Here is a 26,747-nt window from a genome sequence, read left to right on the forward strand (position 1 = left end):
ATATACCTGTGTCGAAAGAGTGCAAACGACACACCTGACGCTTCCCAGGGGATCTGGAAGGCCGAAGTCTCTATTGTTCTTAAGCGTTTACTGTGCCATGGCTCGACCACTCCCTGCAGTGACTGTGAATTGAGGTTTCGCATATCCCGCCCTCCCCGGAGTTCTGATACACAACGCCTCATCTCATAGCCTTTGGGAAAACCACCTCGCCTGTTGTGGCAAACGGGCAGTTTTAACCGGTCAACACCGTTTGTGGATTTATGTAAAAGTGTCAGAGGCTCGGGAGATTGAGGGTACGTGAATTTCACATACATTAGGACACCGAATTTACCGGGTTCACCTGTACAGGTAAGCGGCGAAGGGCGGCGTTTCCTTTTAGAAACAGGTGTTACGTGCAACATTGTGAGCGCGGATAAATTACTGTTCACTATTTGCACGAAGATTAACCTCAGGTGTGTCATTTGTGTTGTTTTGTGGTCGCGCTGCTCCTGCATGTGACATGTTTTGAAGTCTCGCTGGGTTTTTTTTTTTTTTAATATGATCAAGTAGGCTACCCGACACATGATATCTTTAAAATAGTTTCCAGAGGACCGAGAAACAAGTAAGCGTTTGGGACGAGATCTAAAGATTTACCTGATCACTTTTACCAGCCCACTTCATTAATATTTAACTGGCCTGTGCTAGTTTAGCAGGGGGCATCTTGCAGTAAGACTGACGTTCAACTTCTGATGATTATCAAATGACGTGTAATCTGTGAAGTGCCTTAGCTAATGACATTTACAAAATAGTCTAGTTTATATTTGGCTCTTTTATGGGTAAAAAGAAAATAAATGTACACACTGTAGAAAATTTCAACCCTCCAACTCAAAATGCTCTAGTGACTGGTCACATCTATATTTTTCAATTGGCCCAAGTGAAATTCTGTAAAGTGGTACAATTTATTTGCCAAATTTCACTTGGGCCAGTTAAAATAAATGTAAATTTGACCCTGCACTCACTAGAAAATTTTGAGTTGGGGAGGTTAGAATTTTTTACAGTGCATGGGTCAATGACAGATAAGGATGTCCAAGGTGAGATATAGCCTACACACAAAAGAATTGATAGGCCTACTAAAGACGCCAAATCGTGTGACCAATAAAACGTGCTAAAACACTTTGCTTGCACTCTGGATAAGCACAAATGTACACAAAATTCATTCACATTATTTTTAAGATATATCCAGACCAAATGTGCACCCCCCAGCATGGCCAGCTTGGTGAATGAAAGCATAAATGTGCTAATATTCTGCCTTGCACAGTTTACAGTTTCTAAACTGATATCATGTAAATTACATCATTCAGTCCCCACTTCAGTGCTGGGTGAGTGTCCCATTTGGATTTCATGTATGTAAAAGAGTGTCCCGTGATGTAAGTTAATTCAAAATAATAATATAAAAAACTCACTCATCCAGCATTTTCATTCATTTTTTCCCATCTTGTCAGAGCAGTATCATTTAAAGTGCATATAAGCATGTGCACATGTGCAGTGGGGGGAGGGAAGATCCTGTTTGGCCAGTTTAATGTCTGTTGTCATGAGTGCCAGTTGTTTAGACTTTACCTTAAAATCTTCTGTTGTGATACTGTAACCTGTTTATATGTTGTTCAATTCTAGTGAAAACCACTAGTATGATCAGAAATGGTGTGATGGTAGAAGTCTAATGTGGCTGTTTTTTTGTTTTTTAAATGATTTTGTGTATCATTTTGTTTTGGGCAGAGATTTGTCTTTCAATCTCTGTGAGATATTATTTTAATACTAAACAAACTGATCTGTTTTCAGTGAAATTAAGATTTACTGTAAGATACAATCAGCTGTTCCTCTTGTGAATAGAGGACATATTTACTTTGAAAAGGATGTGGTCTAGCAGGTTTTTCGTTTCTTTGCATATTGAAAGTATTCGAATTTCGAACTCGCCAACCACACGCAAAGCATCCATTAGCCAATCGCTTGTTCTCACTAACGTCATTCTTTCCAGGCATGTGTCTTCTTTAGTGGGGTCTTTAGCTGGGGTTTGTTGACAACATTAAACCCTGAACTTGTTAAGTTGCAAGGTATTTTTACTAAGCTCCAGGTCCTGCTGGAATGCGGTTGTTACTGGACATTTGTGGTATGTCAGTTGTGTGACCTTAGTGAAACATTAGAGATTTAGATCAAGCTCATTTGTTACCTAATTTAGCAGAACATGGACTTGCCACGGTACCTTTTGTCCATGCTTATTGCATCAAAAACAAAACGAAATAAAAAGCACAGAAAAATATGATGTCTACATTTTATTTAACCTTGCTTAATGAATATAAAAAGATTTTTGCGCATGAGCAGGGAAATCCCCCATTGTGGTTAAAGAAATACAGATAAGCCCAAACAAGAATTCACTCTAATCACACTTTGATTCATTGTAGGTATTCATTAGCCCTTATCAGATAGCATGGTGGTCATAATGTGTCACCTGACTGTAATGCACTTAACGTGACTTCATGTCTTGAAGGCATGTAAAACGGCATGGTGATATCATCAAGGTGTGTTTGCTTTTATAGATAAATTTTCCCCGACCCAAAGTATGTTTAAATGCTTCAATCTGACACATGCACTTTTTAAATGCAAAATGCAGTGTTTCTCTCAAATGTTACTCTTTCTGTTTAATGAATAGATGAAGAAAGAGTTGGGAATGGTTTGTTCTAAATCACAAAATATGCCCTTCAGTGTTAGAATGTTTTCATAAAAGTTTGCAGGTGTTAACCTGCTGTACATGACAAAACAAATTCATATTAGTCCAAATTTTGGCTGTGACTTCAAAACATGTGTGTATTTTTCACTTGTTATTAAGGACTTTGGAAGGCAGTTTTGAGATATACCGATAACACGTTTTTATTTTCATTAACTTTTTTGACCGATAGGGCTAACTACAATGTAATAACAACAGTAATCACCAGTATACGTATAAGTGCATGTTATGTTTTTATTGTTGTAGTTTAATGATCATGTAGTGATTATTATGTCAAAAAGCAGTATCGTATCTATCGTATCATTGATTTTATATGCAGATTAATGCGTTATAGAAATCACTTAATTATAGTAGGCTATGGAAAATAAGTGATAGTGATCAAGAGAATACATTTACATTAGGCTTTTTTATGTGGCAGCAAAGACAACAGTGTAATCACATTATCAGGTTTTATCGTTCATCTCAACGTTTTCCATGTGTTAATAGCGAATGCTTCTCCTTTCTGATGGGCAGGAAACCTGAACCATCCATTAGTAACACAAGCTATGATGTTGCTAGGGTACAGTTCGACTCTGGTATGGTTACCATGGCAACCGTAAACAGTCTGGTATAAAAAAAGTTGTAATAGTGATAGCCCACCTGAAACTGAGAGAGCTAAATGGTGGAAGGGTCACGGTAAACAACAGCCGTCATTTAAAGGCAAGAGAAATGGGAAATTTACCCCAACAGCTGGCTTATATGGTTGGGGAAACATAGCCTAGCTCTGAAAGTCTTCTTGTTCTCACAATTGAAGCTTTACTGTATCCGAACACCACTAAACACCTGTTTGTTACTTACAGGTAGGGCTTTCATCACACTTGACTTGAACATGTTTTATTATTCAAGGACAATCTTTCTGTATATTTGGGAACAGAGCGGTTTTTAAATCTTAAACACAATAGCAATATTCATAGCTTCTACTGACAGGGACGTTGCTCTTGTTTTTAGAGTGGATATTTCTGTGCAGGACACTGTTGATTTAGCAATCTGAGGAAAGAGAATTGTGGCGAACCTCATTTGTATGAACAAATGAGCTAAATAAAGGTACAATAGTTTGAAAGTTGCCCAGATCACACAGGGACGTGTCCACCTTAGAAACGGAATAAAAAGCCCTCTTTCTCATTACCTTTTTCTTCTTGCCTCTTGATTTACCTTTGTGTGCATCTTTGTCTTTCTCCCCCTCCCACAATCACACACACCTTTTTATTGGATCCCCAGGCTCATGACCTGCTGTAGGTTCTGTTCTTTAATTAAGGTGTGAGACTAAAGCGAGGCTAAAGATGACAGATGAGAACACCAAAGCCTTAGGGAATGTTTAAACCTATTAAGTCATGCAGCCATTTTCTGAGAACCATGTGCTAAATTGGTCATTTTTGTTGATTTATTGTATTTCTAAGGCTCAAATGACTTTGTTCTGACATGTAATTAGCATCTTATGACTTAGAGGTATGAAAGTTTTAAAGGAATAGTTCACACAAAAAGGAAAATGTACTCACCCTCAAGCTATCCTTGGTGTAACGTTATGAAATTCTTCTTTCAAGAGAGAGTCGAGATCCAGGCGGAATGGTGACCCCTGACCTGATGTAGGAAGTATGACGTAGTCATAGCATAAGATTAGGTGATAACTGACTTACGAGGAAGCGCACATGATAGATCAAAACAAAACGGCAGTTTGCTTGTAATTAAACATTCTGAAATATAATTCTTCCAAATGTTAATTTGCTTAAGAAGAGTTTAGGGAAACTTAATTATTAATAGGTCTAAGGATAGAATTTGAAAAAACAAATAGAACTTGGGTACAACCCATGCATTTTAGTGTAGTTGGGAGCACAAGGAGGCTATTTTTTGTGAAATATGTATAATGGTAAATTGACTTGTGTGTGTGTGTGTGTATGTTTACAGATTACACAATGAACTTTGGTCATTATAGTAGAGGAAACAATCTACAGAGTGTCATAGGCCCACACATACAACCTCAGTCATGAAGCACATTTGCTCTGACACAGAGTACACAGTGTTTGTCTTGGTTGTGCTGGTTGAATCAGCCACTGACTCTAAATGCTATCCCTTTGATGATTTAGAATTTAGAAAATCTGCACTTTTATAACTATGCAAAGGCTTTGTTATGGAGCTGTGATTCAGGCAAATGGTCAGAGCTCATCAAATTTACAAACACAGTCAAAAAAGGAACAATCATGAACAATAACAGTTGATAAATGTTTTTCCAGCACTTCAGCTTTGGCCCATGCAACGGTACAGATATTGCTATTTTGAGCAATTAATTATGTAAACAATATCCTGGTCATTCTGAGGCTACATTAAAAATATGTAGCCTCAGGCTACTTTAAATGAACTCAACTCAATTATGGATTGTGGTTTCACATAATGGAAAACATGTTTTCTTTACTCAAATACTTCATGTATTATTATGAACTGAGTAACCTGTCAAAAAAATGTTTCAATCAAGTTCATCCTACCTAAAGTATTTGAGTAGAAATAACTATAAGATAAAGAAATCATTTTTCAATCACGTGGAACCACTGTCCATGATCTAATTGAGTTCATTTAAAGTACGATATTTTTGAGGATAGCTGATAATAACAACACATAACAAGCTCAACTTAGCTTTCCTTGTTGGGTGTTGCATCATGGTTATATCCATGGCATTCTTATAGCAGTGGCTTATTTTATTAAAACAACTTAAATTCTTGTTAGCGGGTCCCAACCAAACACATGTTCTACACATCACCAATGGTGTCTCCCTATACAGAAACTCTTTAAAATACCAGCATAATAGAACATTAAACATTAATAAGTCTCCCCATTTTATTATCTTGATTAAAAATGCATAAATATCACTTAATTCCATTGTTTAATCTTCCTATCCAGTACTGTGCAAAACATGAAGGGGAAATCCTGTTATTTTCAATAATGCTACTTTGACACAACTAAAGTCATTCATGTAATCTTAACTCAAATGGAAGTGAAGTGGTTAAACTTATGAAATTAAGTTGTGAGAACATCTTGACAGAATGATGTTGGATTAACTTGTTTTATTTAAGTAAATTGAACAAGCAGCTACATTTATTTTTGATCTACTTGATAGAAACATGTTCTTTCAAAATTAAAACATTGAGTTAGCCTCAAATCAGTTAAAGGGTTAGTTCACCTAAAAAATGAAAATTCTGTCAGTAATTTCTCACCCTAGTGTTGTTCCAACCCCGTAAGACTTTCGTTCATCTTCGGAACACAAATTAAGATATTTTTGATTAAATCTAAGAGCTGGATCACTCCTTCATAGGCGTTTCTAAAGGGATCTAGACTGGCCGGCCCAAAAGTTATGAAAGATATTGTTAAAATAGTGATTACAGTGGCTCAATCTTAAGTTTATTAAGTGACGAGAATACTTTTTGTGCGCAAAAAAAACAAAAACGGCTTTATTCAACTATTCATTTCCTGCCCTGTGGGCCTCGAGATTTCACTTAGTGAAACTGCGCAAAGCTTATAGGTTGCATGTCACATGTAGGCTCACTATTGGCCGACGCTGGTCATGTGTGTGATGCGTGTGATGTATAATCTAGAAGCTTTGCGCAGTTTCACTAGGTGAAATCTCAAGGCCCACAGGGAAGAAAATGAATAGTTGAATAGGCCCAAAGTCATTATTAGGGGCCAAGCACTGAAGTTGCGAAGGCACCGATTGTATCTGTTCTGGTTCTTATTATTCTTCCTCTGTTTCTACTTCTTCTTCTTCCGACTGGGCGTCTATGGCAGCCCATAGAACCGTTTGCGGGAAAGTTGTTTGGTTTGACATTGTGATAGAGGACAGTCCCAACATTAAACACACCAATTTTGGTGTCTCTAACTCATTGCCTTTAGCACCACCACCTATCCAAAATTTCACTTATATTATGCTAATAACTTTTGAACAGTAACAAATATTATGCTAATAACTTTTATCAACAAAAAAAAAAAAACTACTTTTGCGAACTCGTCCTAGATGGTTTGTCCGATTTTCACCAAAATTGCACCAGATCATCTTCAGGCAGTGCCGACAACAAGTTATGGAATTCAAGTTGATTCGTCAAACTGTTTTTTTTCACATAAATGTCTATAACTCTGAGATATTTTCACCAAAATTGACACACAGATGTATGGGCTCACTCCGAGGACACATAAAAGCCTCTGAGCCTCTTGGTGGCGCTGTAATAAAACAAAACGTTAAATTATTGACATAATTTTCATTTTTGGGTGTACTGACCCTTTAAGTTACCCTCAAAACACCATTCTACTATGTTTGATTTTGAAACAATGCTGTTAAATCAAAAATAATTGTTTAAATAAATAAAGTGAAAAGTATCAAGTAAAATAAAGTAAAAAATATTGTAGTATGTAACACAAAAGACTAACTATAAAACTGTTCAATCAATCATTGTTTTGTGATAACAATTCCACTATAATGCTAACAGAAGACCAGTTTGGAAATAGAATTGGTTTGCATTGCTAATGTTGCAACAGGCCTCAGTTATGCTGTCATGGATGCTAACACAAAGTATTGATTTGTGTTATTGCTCAGTACAAGGGTTAATGATAGACAAAAGAGTCACTAATAATGTTTTTTTTCTTTCTTTCTGCAGACATGAAGCCTTTTTTCCTGCTTGCCACATTATTGTGGTGTTTAGCTGCAAATTTCTCCTGGGCAGCTAAGATAGTGGTAGTTCCTCCAATTATGTTTGAGAGCCACCTGTATATATTTAAGACCCTTGCCTCTGCTCTCCATGCTGAGGGCCATGAAACAGTTTTCCTGGTTTCCGAAGGTCGGGAGATCCCACCTTCCAACCATTATCGTCTCCAGCGCTACCCTGGAATCTTTAACAGCACCTCAGCTGATGACTTCCTCCAATCAAAAGTTCGCAACATCTTTTCGGGGCGTCTCACAGCACTGGAGTTGTTTGATATCCTAGACCACTATTCTCAAAACTGTGATGCCGTTGTTGGGAGTGCTTCTGTCATGGAGCAGCTAAAACGTGAAAATTTTGATCTGCTGCTTGTTGATCCCAATGAGATGTGTGGATTTGTCATTGCTCACATCCTGGGTGTCCAGTACGCCGTATTCAGTACAGGATTATGGTACCCTGCGGAAGTTGGGGCGCCAGCACCTCTGTCTTACGTCCCAGAATTTAACTCTCTACTAACGGACCGTATGTCTTTGTTGCAACGGGTAGCTAACACAGCAGTGTACCTGGTTTCCAGGTTTGGTGTCCAGTTCCTGGTTCTACCTAAGTATGATCGCATCATGAGGAAGTACAACATCCAGCCATCGGTGTCCATGCACGATCTGGTTCAGAACAGTCGACTTTGGATGCTGTGTACTGACCTGGCACTGGAGTTCCCACGACCCACTTTGCCACATGTTGTCTATGTTGGGGGCATCCTTACCAAACCCCCCAGCCCCTTGCCACAGGTAAGAAACCAATGGTTTTAAATTTAAAAGATTCTCTAAACATTGCCATGTTACTCCAACTATTTTAGTGTCATGACTTTTAGGGATACACAAGATATTGGTACCATAATAGGGTGGCCCAGTATTTCACAGGACAACAAAATTTAAAAGCAAACAACACATTTTGTGGTCTTAACCATATCCGATAAACCTAACCCTACCCATAAGTTATCCCTAAAATCAGAGGCAAATTATAGGTGAATAACACTGACGTAGAAGCGCAAAACCCTGATTGTAAACCTAAATTTGACATAAACTGTAAACTTGTTCCTCAAATCTGATTGGTTGATTGGAATGTTATTCCAAAGTCAACAACGATTTTGATCCAGGAACATGTTGCACTTGGTGAAATCTGGTTCTGCATTAGAGTTGAATGAGCCAAGCCAGAATACTAAACACAGAACATTTCATAGTGATATTTTTTGGCGACCATAGAGGGTGCATTAATGTTAAAATTCTGGCTTAATACTAGAGGTAGGCTAATGATTTAATGAAATCCAAATTTTGAACAGTTTTTACTATACCAGTACCTGGTTGAGAAAGGAACGTTGTGCGATGGCTTGGTTCCATTGTGTCATGGCTTGAATTTGCTATGTTGTGGCTTATGTTAACTTATGGTTTTATTTTTTTCATTGTGTTATGCACTGCTGAGCCACCATAGATAGCATTTACTGTCAGAGAAATTAATGCTGCGCCAAGTGTGACGCAATCGCTTTATATGATGAACAGATTCAATTCAGTGTTTTATTCACATATAAACATTCATCAACACACACACACATCAACATCATTGGTGGTAAACGGAAGCTCAAGCAAGTTGACTTGATGTGCAACTATTGAGGTTCATTCTTGTGTGTAGAGCTTCCACAAAAACCAATGAGGTTTGTTCTCGCACACCAAGCAAGTTCGGTTGAGCTTCTATTTATATTCGCTGATCAATGTCAAAATGTGAATGAAAGCCTAAATTCAGTCTGTTCATCATATAAAGCATTAAGTCTCTTCAGAAAATGTGGACTACACTGCATATATATGCATTAGTTTTACAATCTCTTTATGAACTTTTTAAAGCGTCAAAGGTGTAGTTCCACAGCTATAAATAAAGGGACAGAAATCGCTCAGATTTCATTATAAATAATTATGTTCATTTGTGTTACGAAGATAAATGAAAGTCTAATGGGGTTGGAAAGACATGAGTAATTGATTTGGGGGATCATTTTTGGGCGAACTAACCCTTTAATCCCTATCGATTTAGTTCTGGAAAGATGAAGGAGGCTCAGATTTAAATGCCATTTTTTTTTATCTTTTAGTGATATACTGGAAAACCATAATATTGAAATGTATGCACCTGCCATCACCACATTTAATTAAGGCAAAAATAAGATAACACCATATGCTACTCACAACAAGTTACAAAAATATTAAATACCAACACGTGTTTGTTTGCTCCTCAATCGACTGTTAGGATACATTACAAAGTAATGTACTGAGCACATGCAGTGCTCAGTTCATGAATGCCAATAAAATTACGTCATGATGCGATCGACTGACGCATGAACCTCATTTTCATTTTAAGATCTTCAGCCTAACAAATGCCACAACCCACTCCCTCTAACAAGTGACCTTGGTCCACCATATTCATTAGGCTTTATGTGGTGAAAATGTGCAAACATATTTTTTAAATATAGTGTATGCAAGTCATTATTATGTTCAGTCTCATTTCACCCGTAATTATATTAAGTTTTGATTTTGCCACCAGGGCGTTATGCTCACAAAGGTCGTTCTTATCAATGCGGGTGATTGCGTGGATCTGTCCATTGAATAGGAGTGGGGGTTCTAAACCTAAGCTTGCACTGTTGGAATACCAAGCGCCCAAATGGCCTCATTGTATGCTGTTGCGCCATAATGCAAATAGACAGAGTCAGTGCAGAGTGTGTGTGTGTAAATGTGCCCATTGTCGGGTGTGTATGAAGGACACTGAGACCAGTGTGAGGGGCGGACAGTTAGTGCCAGGCCAATGCAGGCTGTTCAGCTGCAGCTGGACTGCTTCAGACAGCAAGAAGGTTCTTACACAAAAAACATGCTCATTCTGAGGCTATGCTAACTGCTAACAAAAGGCTGAGTCTCATTAGTAATATAAATTTTTTTGTGTGCTAACAATTGCACTGTAGTGCCAACAATGCACTTTTATCTTACCATAATTCACTTTCAGTATGATTTGCTAATATTGTAATAGGCCTCAGTCAAGCTTTCATAGATGCTAAGATGATAACACAAAGCTCATTCAAAAAATGCCAGATAAAAATATGATATTAAAGCAATGTTTAATATAAAAATCAAAAGCCTAATCTTCAAAATATGAATCTCCAAAATATTTGGCTGGAGTGAGACTGTAAAATTTCAGTGTGAGAATTTGATTTGTTGAGCAATTAGCTAGCCCACATAACGCACGTCAGACAACGTTTGCAACTATAGTTGAAGTCTGGCCAGATAGCACACGTACATCTGCAAAATGTCTGTTAAAGATCACTTTATCTGGAAAGCTGCTATTTACTAACATCTGTTAGACATCTTTAAGATGTCAAAACATCTTCTAAACGTCTATTTGACATCTGACATCCTATAAACGTATTGCAGATGAGCAAACTCTCTAAAAAATTTGTCTTCCAGATGTAAACGCACACTTCAAATAGACATCTCTGTGATGTACGTGTACTATCAGGGTGTACTCTCGGCACGCAGACTGATAAGGCAAGGCTACGTCACTAGTGACAAGGCACACCATTGTATTATCTGCTTCCCTTTATTGTCATTCAAACTTTCAAACGTGCATCAGTGAGCTCCGACTCCAAACCTAGGCTCTGAACCCTCTCTGAACTTTAAACAAGCGAACTGACATATCAGATGCAAGGTTTTCAGCGAAGCAACAATCAGAGAATACTGTGAGAAATACATTGTTGGCAGATGTTACAGTTGCAGCTGTGGGCCTTACACTCCTCTCATTAATATGCTGTGGTCTAGTCATCAACAGAAAATTAACGGATTGGGACAAGAGAAAAAATTATTTTGGCGTGACAATTCTTGAGTGTGCGTGAGAGCGTGAGATTGATGCTGAAACACCAGTGAGTGTCACACCAGAGAGCTTGAGAGTTGCCATTATATTTTGAGATGTAAATTTGTTTAAATAATTTGTGTGTGTGTGTCTGTGTGTGTGTGAGTGTGTGTGTATACATACTTTTCTAGGTGGATGAACTTCTGGTTATGTTTGGTCCATGTAAACAGTGCTTTGCAGATTTAACTCCCTGTCCCTTTTCTGGTAACTTCTGGCGTGACTAGGTTAAGTTACTAGGTTACTGATATGATGTCATCAATAGGTTCACAAAGTTAAAAGATTGAATACATATGTACATAAACCGTCTCAGTAAATATTCATTAGTAAATGACAATGTTGTAAATTAGTAAAGGTGACTTGATTTGACATTAGTCATATGTAATATGGCTATAATTTTAAAACAGTGTCTGCTTAAATGTCTATCACTGTATACAGGATTATTAGGAACACCATACTAATACTGTGTTTGACCCCCTTTCACCTTCAGAACTGCCTTAATTCTATGTGTCATTGATTCAACAAGGTGCTGAATGCATTCTTTAGAAATGTTGGCATATTGAAAGGATAGCATCTTGCAGTTGATGGAGATTTGTGGTGCACATCCAGGGCACGAAGCTCCCGTTCCACCACATCCCAAAGATGGTCTATTGGGTTGAGATCTGGTGACTGTGGGGGCCATTTTATCCATTTTAGTACTCATTGTCATGTTCAAGAAACTAATTTGAAATGATTTGAGCTTTGTGACTGTGCATTATCCTGCTGGAAGTAGCTATCAGAGGATGGGTACATGGTGGCCATAAAGGGATGGACATGGTCAGAAACAATGCTCAGGTAGGCCGTGGCATTTAAACGATGACCAATTGGCACTAAGGGGCCTAAAGTGTGCCAAGAAAACATCCCTCACACCATTACACCACCACCACCAACCTGCACAGTGGTAGGGATGATGGATCCATGTTCTCAGTCTGTTTACGCCAAATTCTGACTCTACCGTCTGAATGTCTCAACAGAAATCGAGACTCATCAGACCAGGCAACATTTTTTCCAGTCTGTCCAATTTTGGTGAGCTCTTGCTAATTGTAGCCTCTTTTTCCTATTTGTAGTGGAGATGAGTGGTACCCGGTGGGGTCTTCTGCTGTTGTTGCCCATCCGCCTCAAGGTTGTGCGTGTCGTGGCTTCACAAATGCTTTGCTGAATACCTTGGTTGTAACGAGTGGTTATTTCAGTCAAAGTTGCTCTTCTATCACCTTGAATCAGTCGGTCCATTCTCCTCTGACCTCTTGCATCCACAAGGTATTTTCGACCATAGGACTGGCACATAATGGATGTTTTTCCCTTTTCACACCATTCTTTGTAAACCCTAGAAATGGTTGTGCGTGAAAATCCCAGTAACTGAGCAGATTGTGAAATACTCAGACCGACCCATTTGACACCAACCATGCCACGCTCAAAATTGCTTAAATCACCTTTCTTTTCCATTCTGACATTCAGTTTGGAGTTCAGGAGATTGTCTTGACCAGGACCACACTCCTAAATGCATTGAAGCAACTGCCATGTGATTGGTTGATTAGATAATTGCATTAATGAGAAATTGAACAGGTGTTCCTAATAATCCTTTAGGTGAGTGCATATATAGTATATTTACATAATTTACATTTTCATTTGTAATTCAAGCTTTCAGTTAGTGAAATTAATTTCAAAATTCACCACCAAAAATCACCACCATCTTCATTGTTATCATCTCTTAAGCTTTAGCCAAATGAAGGTTTTCTTTAATGACAGAACACATTTTTATTTAACAAAATGTCTGTGTGTGACACAACTGTAACATAAAATTGCAGTTTAAGTGCAGTCAATTTGGATCTGAACATTAGTGATACAGTATATCTTTTAGGCCTTACTTTGTGGTATTCTGGTTTAGGTGGCTTATTTAATGGTTAATGGTTGGTTCATATTCTGTGATTTTTTTTATGTATTTTATAGGGTTAGTTCACCCAAAAATGAAAATTATTCCATAATTTACTCACCCTCAAGCATAGGTGTATGTGACTTCTTTCAGCAATCACTCCTCCGCCAGAACTAGACTCGCATACAGCCCTTACCGGAAGTCAGTGAATAGTTTATTAGGTTATAAATATGGATTTAAAAAAAAAATGACATAAAAACTTCAGAAGGCCTTTATTAACCCCCTTATGGATTACTTTTATGATGGATGGATGCACATTTTGGGCTTCAAAATTATGTTTTATTAACAAAGTTCGAGAGGAGCACATTCAGTTAATTAACAAGAATGGAGTGCACTCAACAATCAATGAGAAGAGGTGTATAGATTGAGCAATCTCACCTCACTCCATTGATAGTTTAGCAGGATCCCTCCACTGCCCCTTCTCCACTCTTCTAGTCCTAACCAGTTATATAGAGGGGAATACTCTAGGTTCGGGCCAAACTCCGAGCTCGGAGCCCTCCCTCCCTCCGGACAGTACGCCAAATATGCATTAAATCTTATCCAAGAGTGAACTCATAAAATGTAAATGTACCCTTCACTCCCAGTTTAAAGCTTGGAGGAGCCCGGATATTTTTTATTACTTTGATTGTATTTGGCTAAAAGAAGGCATATTCACCTAGAATGGCTTGAGGGTGAGTAAATTATGGGATTTTCATTTTTGGGTGAACTAACCCTTCTAAGTTATTTTAGTAAATTTCATATGCTTCCTCTTTTATTTACCCAGTGTTGGTTTTTAAAGCAGAACCATTTAAACCACACGTTATATTCTCCAGATTGCTCTCTGTGGATGTGCTAAGGTTGAATAAATCTGGTCCTTGAGCTAAAAAGAGTTTGACACACCTGGTCTAAAGCCTACTCAGCTTAAAAAATATTTTTTTTATATATATATATATATATTATTTTTTTTTTCCATAGTAGTGACATTACAATTGCAACTATTTAAAATGGCATTTCTCTGTGGTTGACAAAATATGAAAAACTGGTTTTGAGAAATCTTATATGAATATTTCATGTTGAGGGATTCTATGGCAAAGGTAAAGTAGCTTGAGATATATCCACACCTTAAAACGATTTCATCTTATGATCAAAATGTTTCACTTGTTTAGAATTGAAAGTTAGTTTTGTCCCTACTTTATCAGACTGTGAAACAATGATGTAACAGTGTTAGGTTTATTTAGTCATATAAAATTGTGATTTAGAGTCAAATGAAACTTTTTTGATTTATATACCATCCTTTGAAATGTTCGGTCTGGCTTTTGCTTTCTGTGCAATGTTGAATTGCTTTGTCTTGTGAATATAGTCATCACAAATTTCATAGATGGACTGTTGACCTGTGTTGTATTTGATCTGTATGTGTACAGGAGTTTGAAACCTGGGTGAAGAATACAGATGAACATGGTTTCGTGGTGGTGTCGTTTGGTGCGGGAGTGAAGTATCTGTCAGATGACATTGCTCAGAAACTTGCTGGAGCCTTGAGCCGTCTACCCCAGAGAGTCATCTGGAGGTACTGCCATTCATTCCTTCATTCAAGTGATCGGTGGACCATTTTACCAACAGATCAAGTCCCCTGCGTATCATTCCATTAAAGTTTTTTCTATCACAAAGTATCTATTGGCAACTGATGTGGTGGCAGGTTACTAATAAGTCTGTGGCTACAACTTCCAAACCAGTAAACCCTCATTGAAAATGATCTGATGGTTTGTTAGACTTTCCAAAGGTTTGTAAATGCAAAACTTCATGAATACATGAGATATAATGGTCACAGGCCATGATCCAGGGATATAGAAATCTTAAAAAGACAATCTGAAAAGATTATGTAACCATTATGGTATGTTGTGTTTAAAACTTTGAGAAATACACATTCATTACAATGGGCTCAGGGACAAATGGTATATAAAATGGTATACAAATTGTCTTTGAAACCATTACAGTATATAGGAATTGTGCATAGTAGGAGCAGTTCACCCAAAAATAAAAACTTCTGTCATTATATACTCTTCATAAACCCATATGACTTGAAATTTTTAAAGATTTTTACTGATTCCTTTTTTTAAATTACAATAAATGGGGACTATCTAAAAGTAGTTCCTATTGTGTGCTATATTCCAGACCAAGTCATCTTAAGCCATATGAGCTTAATGTGAAAAATAGACCAATTTTTTCCTTTTCAACGATCAACCAGCAGGTCTGGAGTCACATAAGGGAATTATTTATTCACTTTATAATATTTAAAATATTTTATACAATTTGTAAAAGAATTTAGGGAATTTGAGATGTGATGCTCTTATCAGTTAGTGGAAAATGTGCCACAAGTGCATGTAAACTTTAAATATCTCATTTAAGGAATTTTGTTTATTAATGCCAAAAAAAAAAAAAAAAAAAAAACTCATTATATTTTCCTAAGTGAAACTGCATGCTTATAAATAGCTGCACCTTTTGTTGTCATGGGCATTCATATTGTCATGACTCCAGTAGTCATGCCATATAATCTCAGTTGCTTTCTTGCGTTCTTGCAAATGTGCCATGGCAAGACTTTACTAATGAGGACACTGTTGGGAGTGGAAATGCCCAGGGAACACACACATACCAGATAAATAGAATTTAAAGATAAACAGACACACTCCAGTGATCCACAAAATATACCACTGTTGTTACGTGATGAACATATGGTCTGAACTCTTTCTTTCTGACATGTGCATACATTTTAGTAATGGTAATTGACTGCTGCCAGGTTTCTTAGTAACTGTTGAATGTTTGCCACTGGGTTTGGCACATTGTCTGTAGACTGTGTGCATTTGCCCACCAGTGACAGAGAAGACACATTAATCCCAGATATTTACTAAGTCTTGAGCCAGACTTCAAAGCAAAGGCTTCATATAATCTCCACTATTGCTGTTGGTTTAATTAGTCATTTAGCATTTTAGCAGATTCAAAGACTCGCAATAGTTTTTATTATGCTATCATGTAACTTTTAAATGTGATGGCAAAGCCATGCAATTTGTAGCATCATTACTCAAGTATTTATTGTTACATGATCTTTCAGAAATCATTGTAATCTAAAATGAATTCCCTGTTTTGCTGCTGTCGCCTAGGCCATGTGGTCAGCAATTTTTCTTTTTTAACAAATAGCATTACATTACCATCTTTTGTATTGTTTTTGGTGACTGTTGTAGGAAGAGCAGCCTTTCTATAATTTTGTTTCTATAAAAAGTTACCACAGTAATTTGACTTAAATCTCCAGGTCCCATCCTACATTGTTTTTGTTTTATTTGGAAATCTGTCTCTTTAGTCAAATGAATACAGTTTCATGTTCCTTTCAATTACATGCTCAAAAGTGTAATGGTTATTGCTCTTTATTTTTCAAAAAATCATGTTTAAAGGAACCGAATTACTGTACAGCATCCCCCCCCCCTGACTCGAGGTTGCCAGATAGGCTGCAGGATCTACAAATCGTTATTTTATTTCGGACTTTGTCGCAAAGTATTTCGGAATCATAATCAGGTTTTTTTTTTTTTTGGATTCGTAACGTTAGACATCTTTTTATCCAAAACACAACATGACAACATCAACATCAGTTGAGGGCTGCAACTTCACTTTTTAAAAGACAATACTGGCTGGACTACTGTTGTCAGTGATTTAAGTATTTTAAATTAACATGATTTCTTAATGTTTAGTGACATATCAGGGCCATTTTATGATTAATTGAAATACATTTCGTACATACGGTTCCTTTAAATACGGCATACATGACTCTACTCTGTAGCCTTTATAAGCTCTGATGGAATCCACGTTTCATTGATGCTTTTCGATTGTCTTTCATCTTTTGCTTTTTATTTGCCTTCTGAATGTAAGCTTTGTTACTAAACAAATCTATGCATGCAAAATATCTCTACTCTGATGTACTTTTTCCCCAGTATGCCACACTCCTCTTATCTCACAATGTATCATTGAATAACTTACAAATTCTTCATATTCATCAACTGACAATTGTCTGATTCACTAGCCCTAGATGGCCTAAAATGTTTTTAAAGAGCCTATAGAAAGAGCTGCCTGTGTCTTACTGAATTCAATCTTTCTTTAGGTTTTCTGGAGTTCCTCCCCCAAATCTTGGCAACAATACTAAACTAGTGGATTGGATGCCCCAGAATGACCTGTTGGGTAAGAATACATCCTATCTCCCTACTAAATAAAAGTACATTTTTAGAAAGTCATATGAAGTTTGAATGTTCCCTCTGGAATTTGTGGCTACACTATACGTTGCTTATTAGCATGCATCTTACTCGGATAGGCTGTTTATTGGTTCTTATAAAGCACATATTAATGCTTTGTTCTGCATGACCATATTCTAAATCCCTTAATTCTACCCAATACCAAAACTTAAAGAGTAACTAAACCCTAAACCAACTTTTTTTAGTTAATGATCTGTAAAAATGGATCTTTATTAATACCAGTCATTGATTTGAGTAACTTTTTTTGACATTTGTGTATAAAGTGTTTTATTTCTACAATATATGGTGTAAAAGCATCTTAGTGCTGCCCTCTTCAGGTTGAACGGTGGCTACTGTAGTTGAATTTTCCTATTGGATGTTCCACACTTCGTGACATACTCAGGTTTCAGCTCACCACGCTCTTGGTACGAGCTTACGCCCTTGGCAAAAAAAAAAACAGCTTGTTTCGTCAAAACCACTGTAGCGAGTCAGGAGTTGGAATTGCGAGTATTGAAAACGTGTTTTAGCATCTATTTCGTCCCCTCTATCTCTGCTGGGGTCTGCCCACTTTTTCAGCATTTTTCAAATATTGCCAGTGGGTGGAGTCAGGCTCTGACCAGGGGTTTAGTTACCCTCAACTACTTTACTATTAATATGCAGTAATTAGGAGTTTTTGAGGCAAAAGTTGTCACTGGCTTGTAGAACATGAGACATGGATATTACAATTGCAGAGGAATTATTAATGATGGGCAAACCAGGTAAACTCAAAATAATACAGAACTACAAACAAAACAACCCTGTGGGGGAGAAAACCAATGGAGAACTTAGGTAGCATAGAACACATAAGAGAAACCAGCATAGGACTAAAAACACAGGGAGGCTAAATAGGGGAACAAACAAAGTAGGGTAACAAGCATAACAGGTGAGACAAATTAACCAATAATCAGATAACAAGATGGGAGGGGCTAGACAATAGACAAGAGTGCACAGCACAAAGGAAACACATGACAAGCCATGTGCTCACAATAAACAGAACTTGAACACAAGCACATGACAAACCAGACACTGTGACAAAAGTCTTAATTAAAAGTTAGTTAATAGTGAGAATTGGACCCTAATCTGAAGTGGGTGACTGGATTTGTGTTCCAGTCCTCCTTACTATTTAAAAAAAAAGAAGTTGTTAAAGTGATCAACAGTGACAAGATGTTACAAAATATTGTATTTTAAATAAAGGATGTGCTTTAGAAATGTATGTTCTTCATTAAAGAATCCACACAAAAAAAAAAATATCTCAAGTCATTACAATGATTTCTGAAGGACCATGTGACAATGAAGACCCGAGTAATGCAAAATGCTGCTGTGAATTGCTTTGCCATCACAGGGATAAATAAAACATGTTTACATTAACAAATTTCATATTGTAATAATATTTCAAAATATTGTTGTTTTTCCTGTATTTATGATCAAATAAACGTGACCTTTGGGGAATTCACAACAACAAAATCTTACCAATTCCACACTTACCCCATTGCCTAATCTTGTTTTTTAGCTTTCTAATTTTTTTTTACATATATATTTACTTATATAAATTTAATTTAAAAACACAAAAATTGGTCTTTAACTTTTATGCAGTTTTGCCTCTCACGTAAATTATACCGTTTTAAGGCTGTTTAGATATTTTTACTGGAAAACCGATTTAGAAAATTATTATTTTTTATTATTAGTGTGTGTGAAAGGGAGAGAGAGAGAGAGAGCACATCCTCCTCACTGTTCTTTTCTCCATCTCCTAGGATAATGTGTCTGTTGTCTTAGAGGACACAAAGCCTGCGTGTGTGTTTGTTTGTGTGAATGAGTTTCTGTCTCATTGTACACCATGGGCTTGAGGTCACAGAGGACCTTTATGTCATTATCATTCCGTCTTTTCTCTCTTTCTCTCAATGTCTTTCTGCTGTCCGCCACACTTCCTGTTCTCTGAATGACCTAATTCATGCATCCTGTGCTTTGGTCTTCCATTAGATTGATCTTCTCATTCAACCATAAGTAACAACCAGAAAAAACTCTGATACACAAAGTCGATAGACAGGGTGAAACCAAGGCATTTCTTCTCTGAGGACACTCGGCTGTTTAACACAAACACCTATTTGTTTGAGGTTCAGCTGGACTAAACGGTCACAGTAAACATCAATGATTAACTTCCATTTTTATCAGAGCCTGAAAAGCACTTAAACACACTGTGTGCACCTGAGCTTTATGCATGAAATGAAACAGCCCTGCTTTCATGTCAGTACCAGTAAGAAAGTGATACACACTCCACCCTATCCGTGAGAAGCCTTAGACAAATTTACAAAAAGTATGCAAATGATCCTTTGATTTTCCTATGTGTGTTTTCCTAAATGTATTTTTTAAAATGATGTGAGATTACTAAATAGCTAATGTACAACTAGCGATTCTGAAAGGGTCAATAAAACTCTTTGTTTATTGTAACTTATACAGAGGAAGAAACAGCAGGCACAGGGAGGAACGAGTACAGAAGCAACTGAATTAAAACTGCTTAAATCAAGCTTGTCAACTTTCATTTTATTGGAATTATGGCAGTTTTACTGGATAGTTTTTGGAATTTTGCGAGGCAGACATCTCTATTTCTGTCTCCTGAATACAAAACCCTCAATATTGAACACTGGTGTGTAACTCCTCTCACACTGTTTATGCTTTTCCAAGCAATCAGACTCACAGATGATTAATGGGTAAATCAGTTATTTGGAGAGATAAAATGAAGGAGACCGAATATAATAGGTGGGCTCATTAATGGGCCAATAACCCCCCAGAAAATCTAAGGCTACTTTTACATTAATCCAGATAGAGTTAAAACTAGCGTTTTCGTTTCAAAACGCTCTCCATCCACACTAGATTTTTTAAGCATTTTCCTCACTGTAAACATTGGAAAATGCTAAATTCACATACCACTAAATTCACATAACACATAGCACTCCCATTTTCTGATTAATTAATAAACAAGATCACATCACCCCAATCCTACGTTCTCTGCACTGGTTACCAGTCCGATTCAGAATTGATTTAAAAAATGTATTTCCCATCTCACTCCGATCAAGAGATCAACATATTTTGGCTGTTCCACAATCTCGCTTAAAATGCAGAGGTGATCTTGCTTTTGCAGTAGTCGGCCCTAAGCTGTGAAACACCCAACCACTACATATAATAAATCAGCTTCCACACTACCTGAATTCAAATATTAGCTGAAAACACATTTTTTCTCTTGTGCATTCAATGTACCATAACTCGTATGGGTAGCATTTTACTTGAAGGGGTGTGCATAAGACTTACATGACACCTTCATAATCATAATCATGACATGACATGTTTTATGCATGTTTGTGACAACTATCATTAAGTGTCATTCCCTCAGTTAGGGCATTTTTAATGCAAATATGACATTGTTCGAGATGTCTGTTATGACAACTTCACATAAACCAATACATCACAACCTGTCAGAATCTTTGTCATGACAACTTGACATTGCTAAGACAACACAACCTGTCATTAACATGACATAGCAGATTAATTATCAAACTTGAGAAACCACCTTGCTTTATTGGTTACCATTACATTAAACTGTCAGGTGGTTGGTTTTGACATTGGCGGTCATAAAGCCATTATACATTTTTAATGACAAATTCTTTTAGTACCACAGTAGTTCACGAAAAATATTCATGACACAGTTATAATGTCCTCATGACAGCCAATGTCAAAGCCAACCACATTATAGTTTAACTTAATTTTATGTCAAGTTGTCATGACAAAGACACTGACAGGTTATGATGTATTGGTTTATGTCAAGTTGTCATAACAAAGACATCTTAATGTCATATTTGCATTCAAAATGTCATTATTGAGCAAAAGACACTTAATGACAGTTGTCACAAACATGCATAAACCTTACTTCATATTCAAGACATATGTCATGGTTATGAAGGTGTCATGTTAGTCTTATGTACACCCCTTCAAGTAAAGTGTTACCCTTGTGGGCTTTTTTTGTCTTGCTTTGTTTAGTCTTTCTTACTTAACTGTACAGCACTTTGCTCAACCAAGGTTTATTTTAAATGTGCTCTATAATTAAAATTGATTTGATTTGACAATACCGCGGTATAAACATGAATATCCATCTGTTCAATATGCACTAAACATCACATGACTAAACGTGTCATCGTTTTCAAATGCCTCTGTTTTCACAGTCCACACTACAACGCGAAAACAGCGTTTTCGAATGTATTCACTGTGGAGAGCGTTTTCAGAAAGTTCATAAAAACGTTATCTCAGTGTAGACAGAAGGCCAAAACGGAGAGAAAAAATTTGTTTTTGTGGACAAGGCCTTAGTAACAGTCGTGGCAACCACCCAGAACATCCATAACATCTTTACATTGACTCAAAAAAAAAAAGAATATATATATATTTTTTTAATTAATGTTACCACGAAGAGGAGCCATCCATCCAGTGACCTTGTCGTTACTTTGGTCTCACTCAAAAAGCCACAGTTAAATGATGATTACAATACAGAAGCTATGGTAATGTTATTTGTTTATAAATTGCACAATTTTCAGTATAATTGTAGTAGTTGTTGTTGGTTTTTTTTTCACTCACATTAGATCTCTTGTTTACCCACAGGACAGACAAACACACGGGCCTTCTTGAGCCACGGGGGCTTGAACAGCATCTATGAGGCCATGTATCACGGTGTGCCCGTGGTGGGTGTCCCGCTGTTTGGAGATCACTATGACACCATGACACGAGTTCAGGCCAAAGGCATGGGCATAATGCTTGAGTGGAAAAGGATGAGTGAGGAAGACCTTTATACTGCCATGGTTAATGTCATTACAGACAATAGGTAAATCATATGTGTATAAAATGCCTGTATTAAATAAATTAAGTGTATTGTTGAACACACACACACAAAATATATAAATCCAAATCTAAATCCAAATCCACACACAAAGCCACGTTATATTTTTATGACTGTGGAATTGGGGTTACTGAAGTTTAACGATAAACAAGACCTTAGAAGACCCCGCAATGGTGTCAATATTTGCAGATCCATAGTGTTTCAACAAATCCAATGGAGCCAAAGAGCAACGTAGTCTACAAAATAGTTTCTAGAGACTGAATTTGAGAGCTTTTAGTTCTATTAAAGAGACAGTTCACCCCAAAATGAAAACTCATTATTTACTCACCCTCATATTGTTAAAAAATCCGTATGTTTTGTTTTAGCTTTATCAAATATATATTGTCCTAAAATTAAAGATTGTGTTCATAGAACTTATCGTAGAATTTTAGATCTGTATTGGCAAACTACACTAAGTGTTTGGGAAGAGAAACTATTGTACAGTGCCATCTTGTGGCCAAGATCAACATAATGTTGGTGATGTGCTTGTGCTCTCTTGGATGTTCTGAAACCTCTCCATCTCTCTTTCTATTAAGGTATCGTGAGCGAGCGCAGTTGCTGTCTCAGATTCATAAAGATCAGCCTGGTCATCCAGTGAATCGGGCCGTTTACTGGATTAGCTATATACTCCGTCACCATGGCGCCGATCACCTCCGCACTGCAGTCTACGAGATCCCCACCTACCAGTACTTCTTATTGGATGTTTTCATTGTGATAGGAGTGTGTCTGCTTCTTCTTGGCTTCTGCCTATACCGAATAGGCAAGTGCATTCAATCACGAGTGAGGCGCGGTTCATCTCCAGGGGAAAAGGTGAATGGACACTGTCATAATGGAATTCTAAATGGCAAGCACAAAAGAAATGGCCATGTTAAAAGTACAGATAAGAAACTAAAGTAAAGCACTAGGAGAAATCAACACTAACGCTTTACTAAAGAGAGGAATTAACAACTCTTCACTCAGAGCAGGGCCTATCCAGGAAATAAATACATGGGTCAATAAAGAAACAAACCAACCATAATAACAATGAACTGTAAGTAGGAAGCCAAAGTAAGGAAGAATCGAAGGAAACCTGAAAACATAAATGGAAAACTCCTGAGGATGTTTTTTTTTTTCTCCCTGTTGAGTGGAGTTAATGTTCAGTTGTTCAATGGTCCTGAATGTTGAGCTTATCCTTGTGGAAAAAGGTTTTGAAATGCTTTTGAAGTTTAGAAATTAGTGGTTTTAACAAGAAGTTATCATGGGGCATCAGGTTTCACTACATCCAAATACAATAAAGATCTCTATTTATAGAAATTTCATACTTTTTTTTGGGCACAGATCACTGTTGACTTTTGTGCACTGAACTTAATTTATGTTCCATATTTATTTCTTACGCACTCCGTCCCTTCGTTTTCATTTCTTGAGCAAAATTAATTCTTAGACATTAGCAAGCTAGCATATTTGCTAATGTTTATGTTGCCAGCCTTGCCTTAATCTTTAAATATGTCTAGCATGTTTTGCAAACTTACAACTTCATTCCTCGTAGAGAAAAATCTGCACAAGCTAATGATGCTAGTTGCTATATTGCTAGTTATCTATGCAAAATGCTAGAGCCTTTGTTGAGGATAGTTAAACTTCAAATCTTGCTTCCATTTACAATAATTTGGGATCCTTACAGCCAGTATACTGGTATACTAACATTCTTAGAGTATCTTTACCACTTTTCCCCTTTTTGTTTTGTTAATCTCAGCTCACGTCATTTAATGAATTGATAGCACAACTTTAGTTACTCTTCAGAAGGGTGCAGATCATGCGTAACATCCCTTTACACAGTCCTCCTGTTAGCAGATATGGGTTCAAATAAGCAAAATTATACATTTTATTTGAATTAAGCCATTTACCCTATACTGTTGCTTCATGGATGTTTAGGTTTTAAAGTCTTCAGTTCATCTTTACTGTATGGTTTCTTTCATTAAAGCTGCAGTCCGCAGCTTTTCCTCTTTGTCGCCATCTCTGGTCGAAATCTGTAATTGCAGTTATTCACGGAATTATCAACAGCACAGCGTGGATGAACACAATGTTTGAGGAGAGTGTGAGGCTGTCAGTCACCGTGCTGGTGTGGATACTGACATTCAGAATCACAGATTCTTTTTGGAAGCATGACTAACAAGAATTTTCATTGGAAAATGTCATCTGAACAATTAAGGAACATCCACTTTTGGTCTGGTTCAGAGATTGCAGTAAATTGCGCTGATTAAATCTAACAATCGCTTATCCTATCACGCAAAACCGTCCAAATTTACTTTGTTCTCAAATTGTTAATGTTAACAACGTCAACATTGCGTGATTACATGTAATGTCCTTCCGATATGTATCCTTGTTTTCGCATGCAGTCTCTTTTTTTCTGTAGCCACTCCGAAGTCCGAACGAAGTCTTTCGCGTTTTACAGCGGGTGAATCTGTTGTCACTGCCGTTTAAACTTTCTGGATCCGCCATCAAATTGATAACTTAAGTTTAATTATATCAAGTGTTGTGAGAAAAGGCTATAAATCTCCACCTCCAACATCCTCACATGAAATATAGCCTACTAGCCGAGACTCATTTATGTATGCAGATGTGACATAATGACGCAAAGACATGCTCAAATCTCCCGCGGAAATCCATCAGTAATCCATCCGCTTTGAATCGAGCTAAGGCACACAGATAGTTTTAAACACTGGCTGGTTATGTATTATCTCAAATATGTATTTTGGATAATTTTTAACCCCAACAAAGCTACAGACTGCAGCTTTAAGCAAATCATAGGAGGAACAGTAATTTTTTTTTTTCAAATGCGGTTTGGTATACAGAATTTGCCTGAGTGTCTCAAAATGTCCCGAACAAACTACATTTTTTTTTTTATTATTATGTGTATCAGACTAGTGTTGCTATCAAAGCAAAAATCAATAGGCCTAGAGTGACCTGGATGATTTTTGTACTGTAATTAACATTTCCCACGGTACTCTACTGCTTCTTCTAACTTTCAGCCTTTTTCATCAACGTACGTTCTATGAAAGGCGATTTTTTTTTTTGGTAACATTTCAATCTAACATTTAGTTTTGCAACTTTTCAAACTGTTTTGAAGTGGCAATAAACAGAACTTCTGCAAATTATTTGTGCGTTAAAGTGCATTCTCACCCTCACCAGTTTTTCTTTTATTTTCTAAATGCCACTGGACAACCTGTTATAAAATCACATGCTGGTTTTACAACTCAATGTCAGACTGATCTGTTGCCAGTAATGGTCTCAGTTTGGAAGTGAATAATTGTTTTAAATGCACCACAGCATTTGAAATGCACTTATTTTATCAAAATACAAAGTGATACGTTACATTTAAGTTTTTATGAAGGATTATGAAATTGTGGACATATTTAAAGCCAGTAGGCATAGTTATTTGCATTAAATGGGGATTATAAATGAAATGTGTTGTATAATTCATTAGAACAGCAACATCATGTTCTACCACTGTTCCTATACCGTAAATCTTATTTTTCCCAGATCACTAAAACACCATCACCTAAGAACTCAAAACCAAAATAACCCAAATGAAGAATTATTGAAGTAATACAAATTAGAGACTGTTTTTACCATGAGGTTTAAAGCATTTCTTGAGCCAAGCACTGTTTTAGACTGTCCATACTTGAAAATACACTGGCTGCAAATGCATTAGAGCTATGACTGGTGAAACAGAAAAACACTTTGGACATTATAATTATTTTGTAGTCTGTTTTGTATGATTTTCAGTATTAATATTAGATGGTTAACAACAGAGAAAAAAGCTGCATATGGGCTCTGACATTAAAGGCTGTGTGTGTGTGTGTGTGTGTGTGTGTGTGTGTATGTGAGTGGTTATAGATTATGAAACATGTATGTGTGTACATTTGAATGGTTGCTTGAGCCTACTGTACTTGTGCCCAGATTTCACTTTATATACTGATGTTTAAAACCAATGCTCCAGTTCACAGTACATCAATGCCTTTCTTTGTCTCTTGTAGTCTGTTTCCTGATCATGTCCTTGTAAGAAGTAGTCATTAAAAGCTGGAGTTTAGTTTTTCTTCTTTCTTTTTATTCATAATGATTTCACGTGTGCCTGTGTACATAAAAAGACAAACAAAAGTACTAATGCTAAATAAACATTAAACATTTTGTTTGCTTA

General features: G+C 36.9%; 1 protein-coding gene across 2 annotated transcripts; it reads left to right on the forward strand.

The window, feature by feature from the left end:
- Positions 1 to 26,747, forward strand: ugt8 (UDP glycosyltransferase 8). 2 transcript variants are annotated; one of them, XM_039692586.2, is made up of 6 exons: positions 1 to 348; positions 7,432 to 8,258; positions 14,773 to 14,915; positions 17,493 to 17,569; positions 22,300 to 22,519; positions 23,110 to 26,747. In XM_039692586.2, exons 2-6 carry the CDS (start codon positions 7,434 to 7,436, stop codon positions 23,468 to 23,470), a joined length of 1,626 nt encoding a protein of 541 aa, XP_039548520.1. In that variant the 5' UTR covers positions 1 to 348; positions 7,432 to 7,433; the 3' UTR covers positions 23,471 to 26,747. The 2 variants fall into 2 exon arrangements, with proteins under 2 accessions (XP_039548520.1, XP_039548509.1); XM_039692575.2 differs by having other exon boundaries at positions 2 to 293.

Source organism: Pimephales promelas, chromosome 6, assembly GCF_988280905.1.
Source record: "Pimephales promelas chromosome 6, fPimPro1.hap1.1, whole genome shotgun sequence".
NCBI classification, from domain to species: domain Eukaryota; kingdom Metazoa; phylum Chordata; class Actinopteri; order Cypriniformes; family Leuciscidae; genus Pimephales; species Pimephales promelas.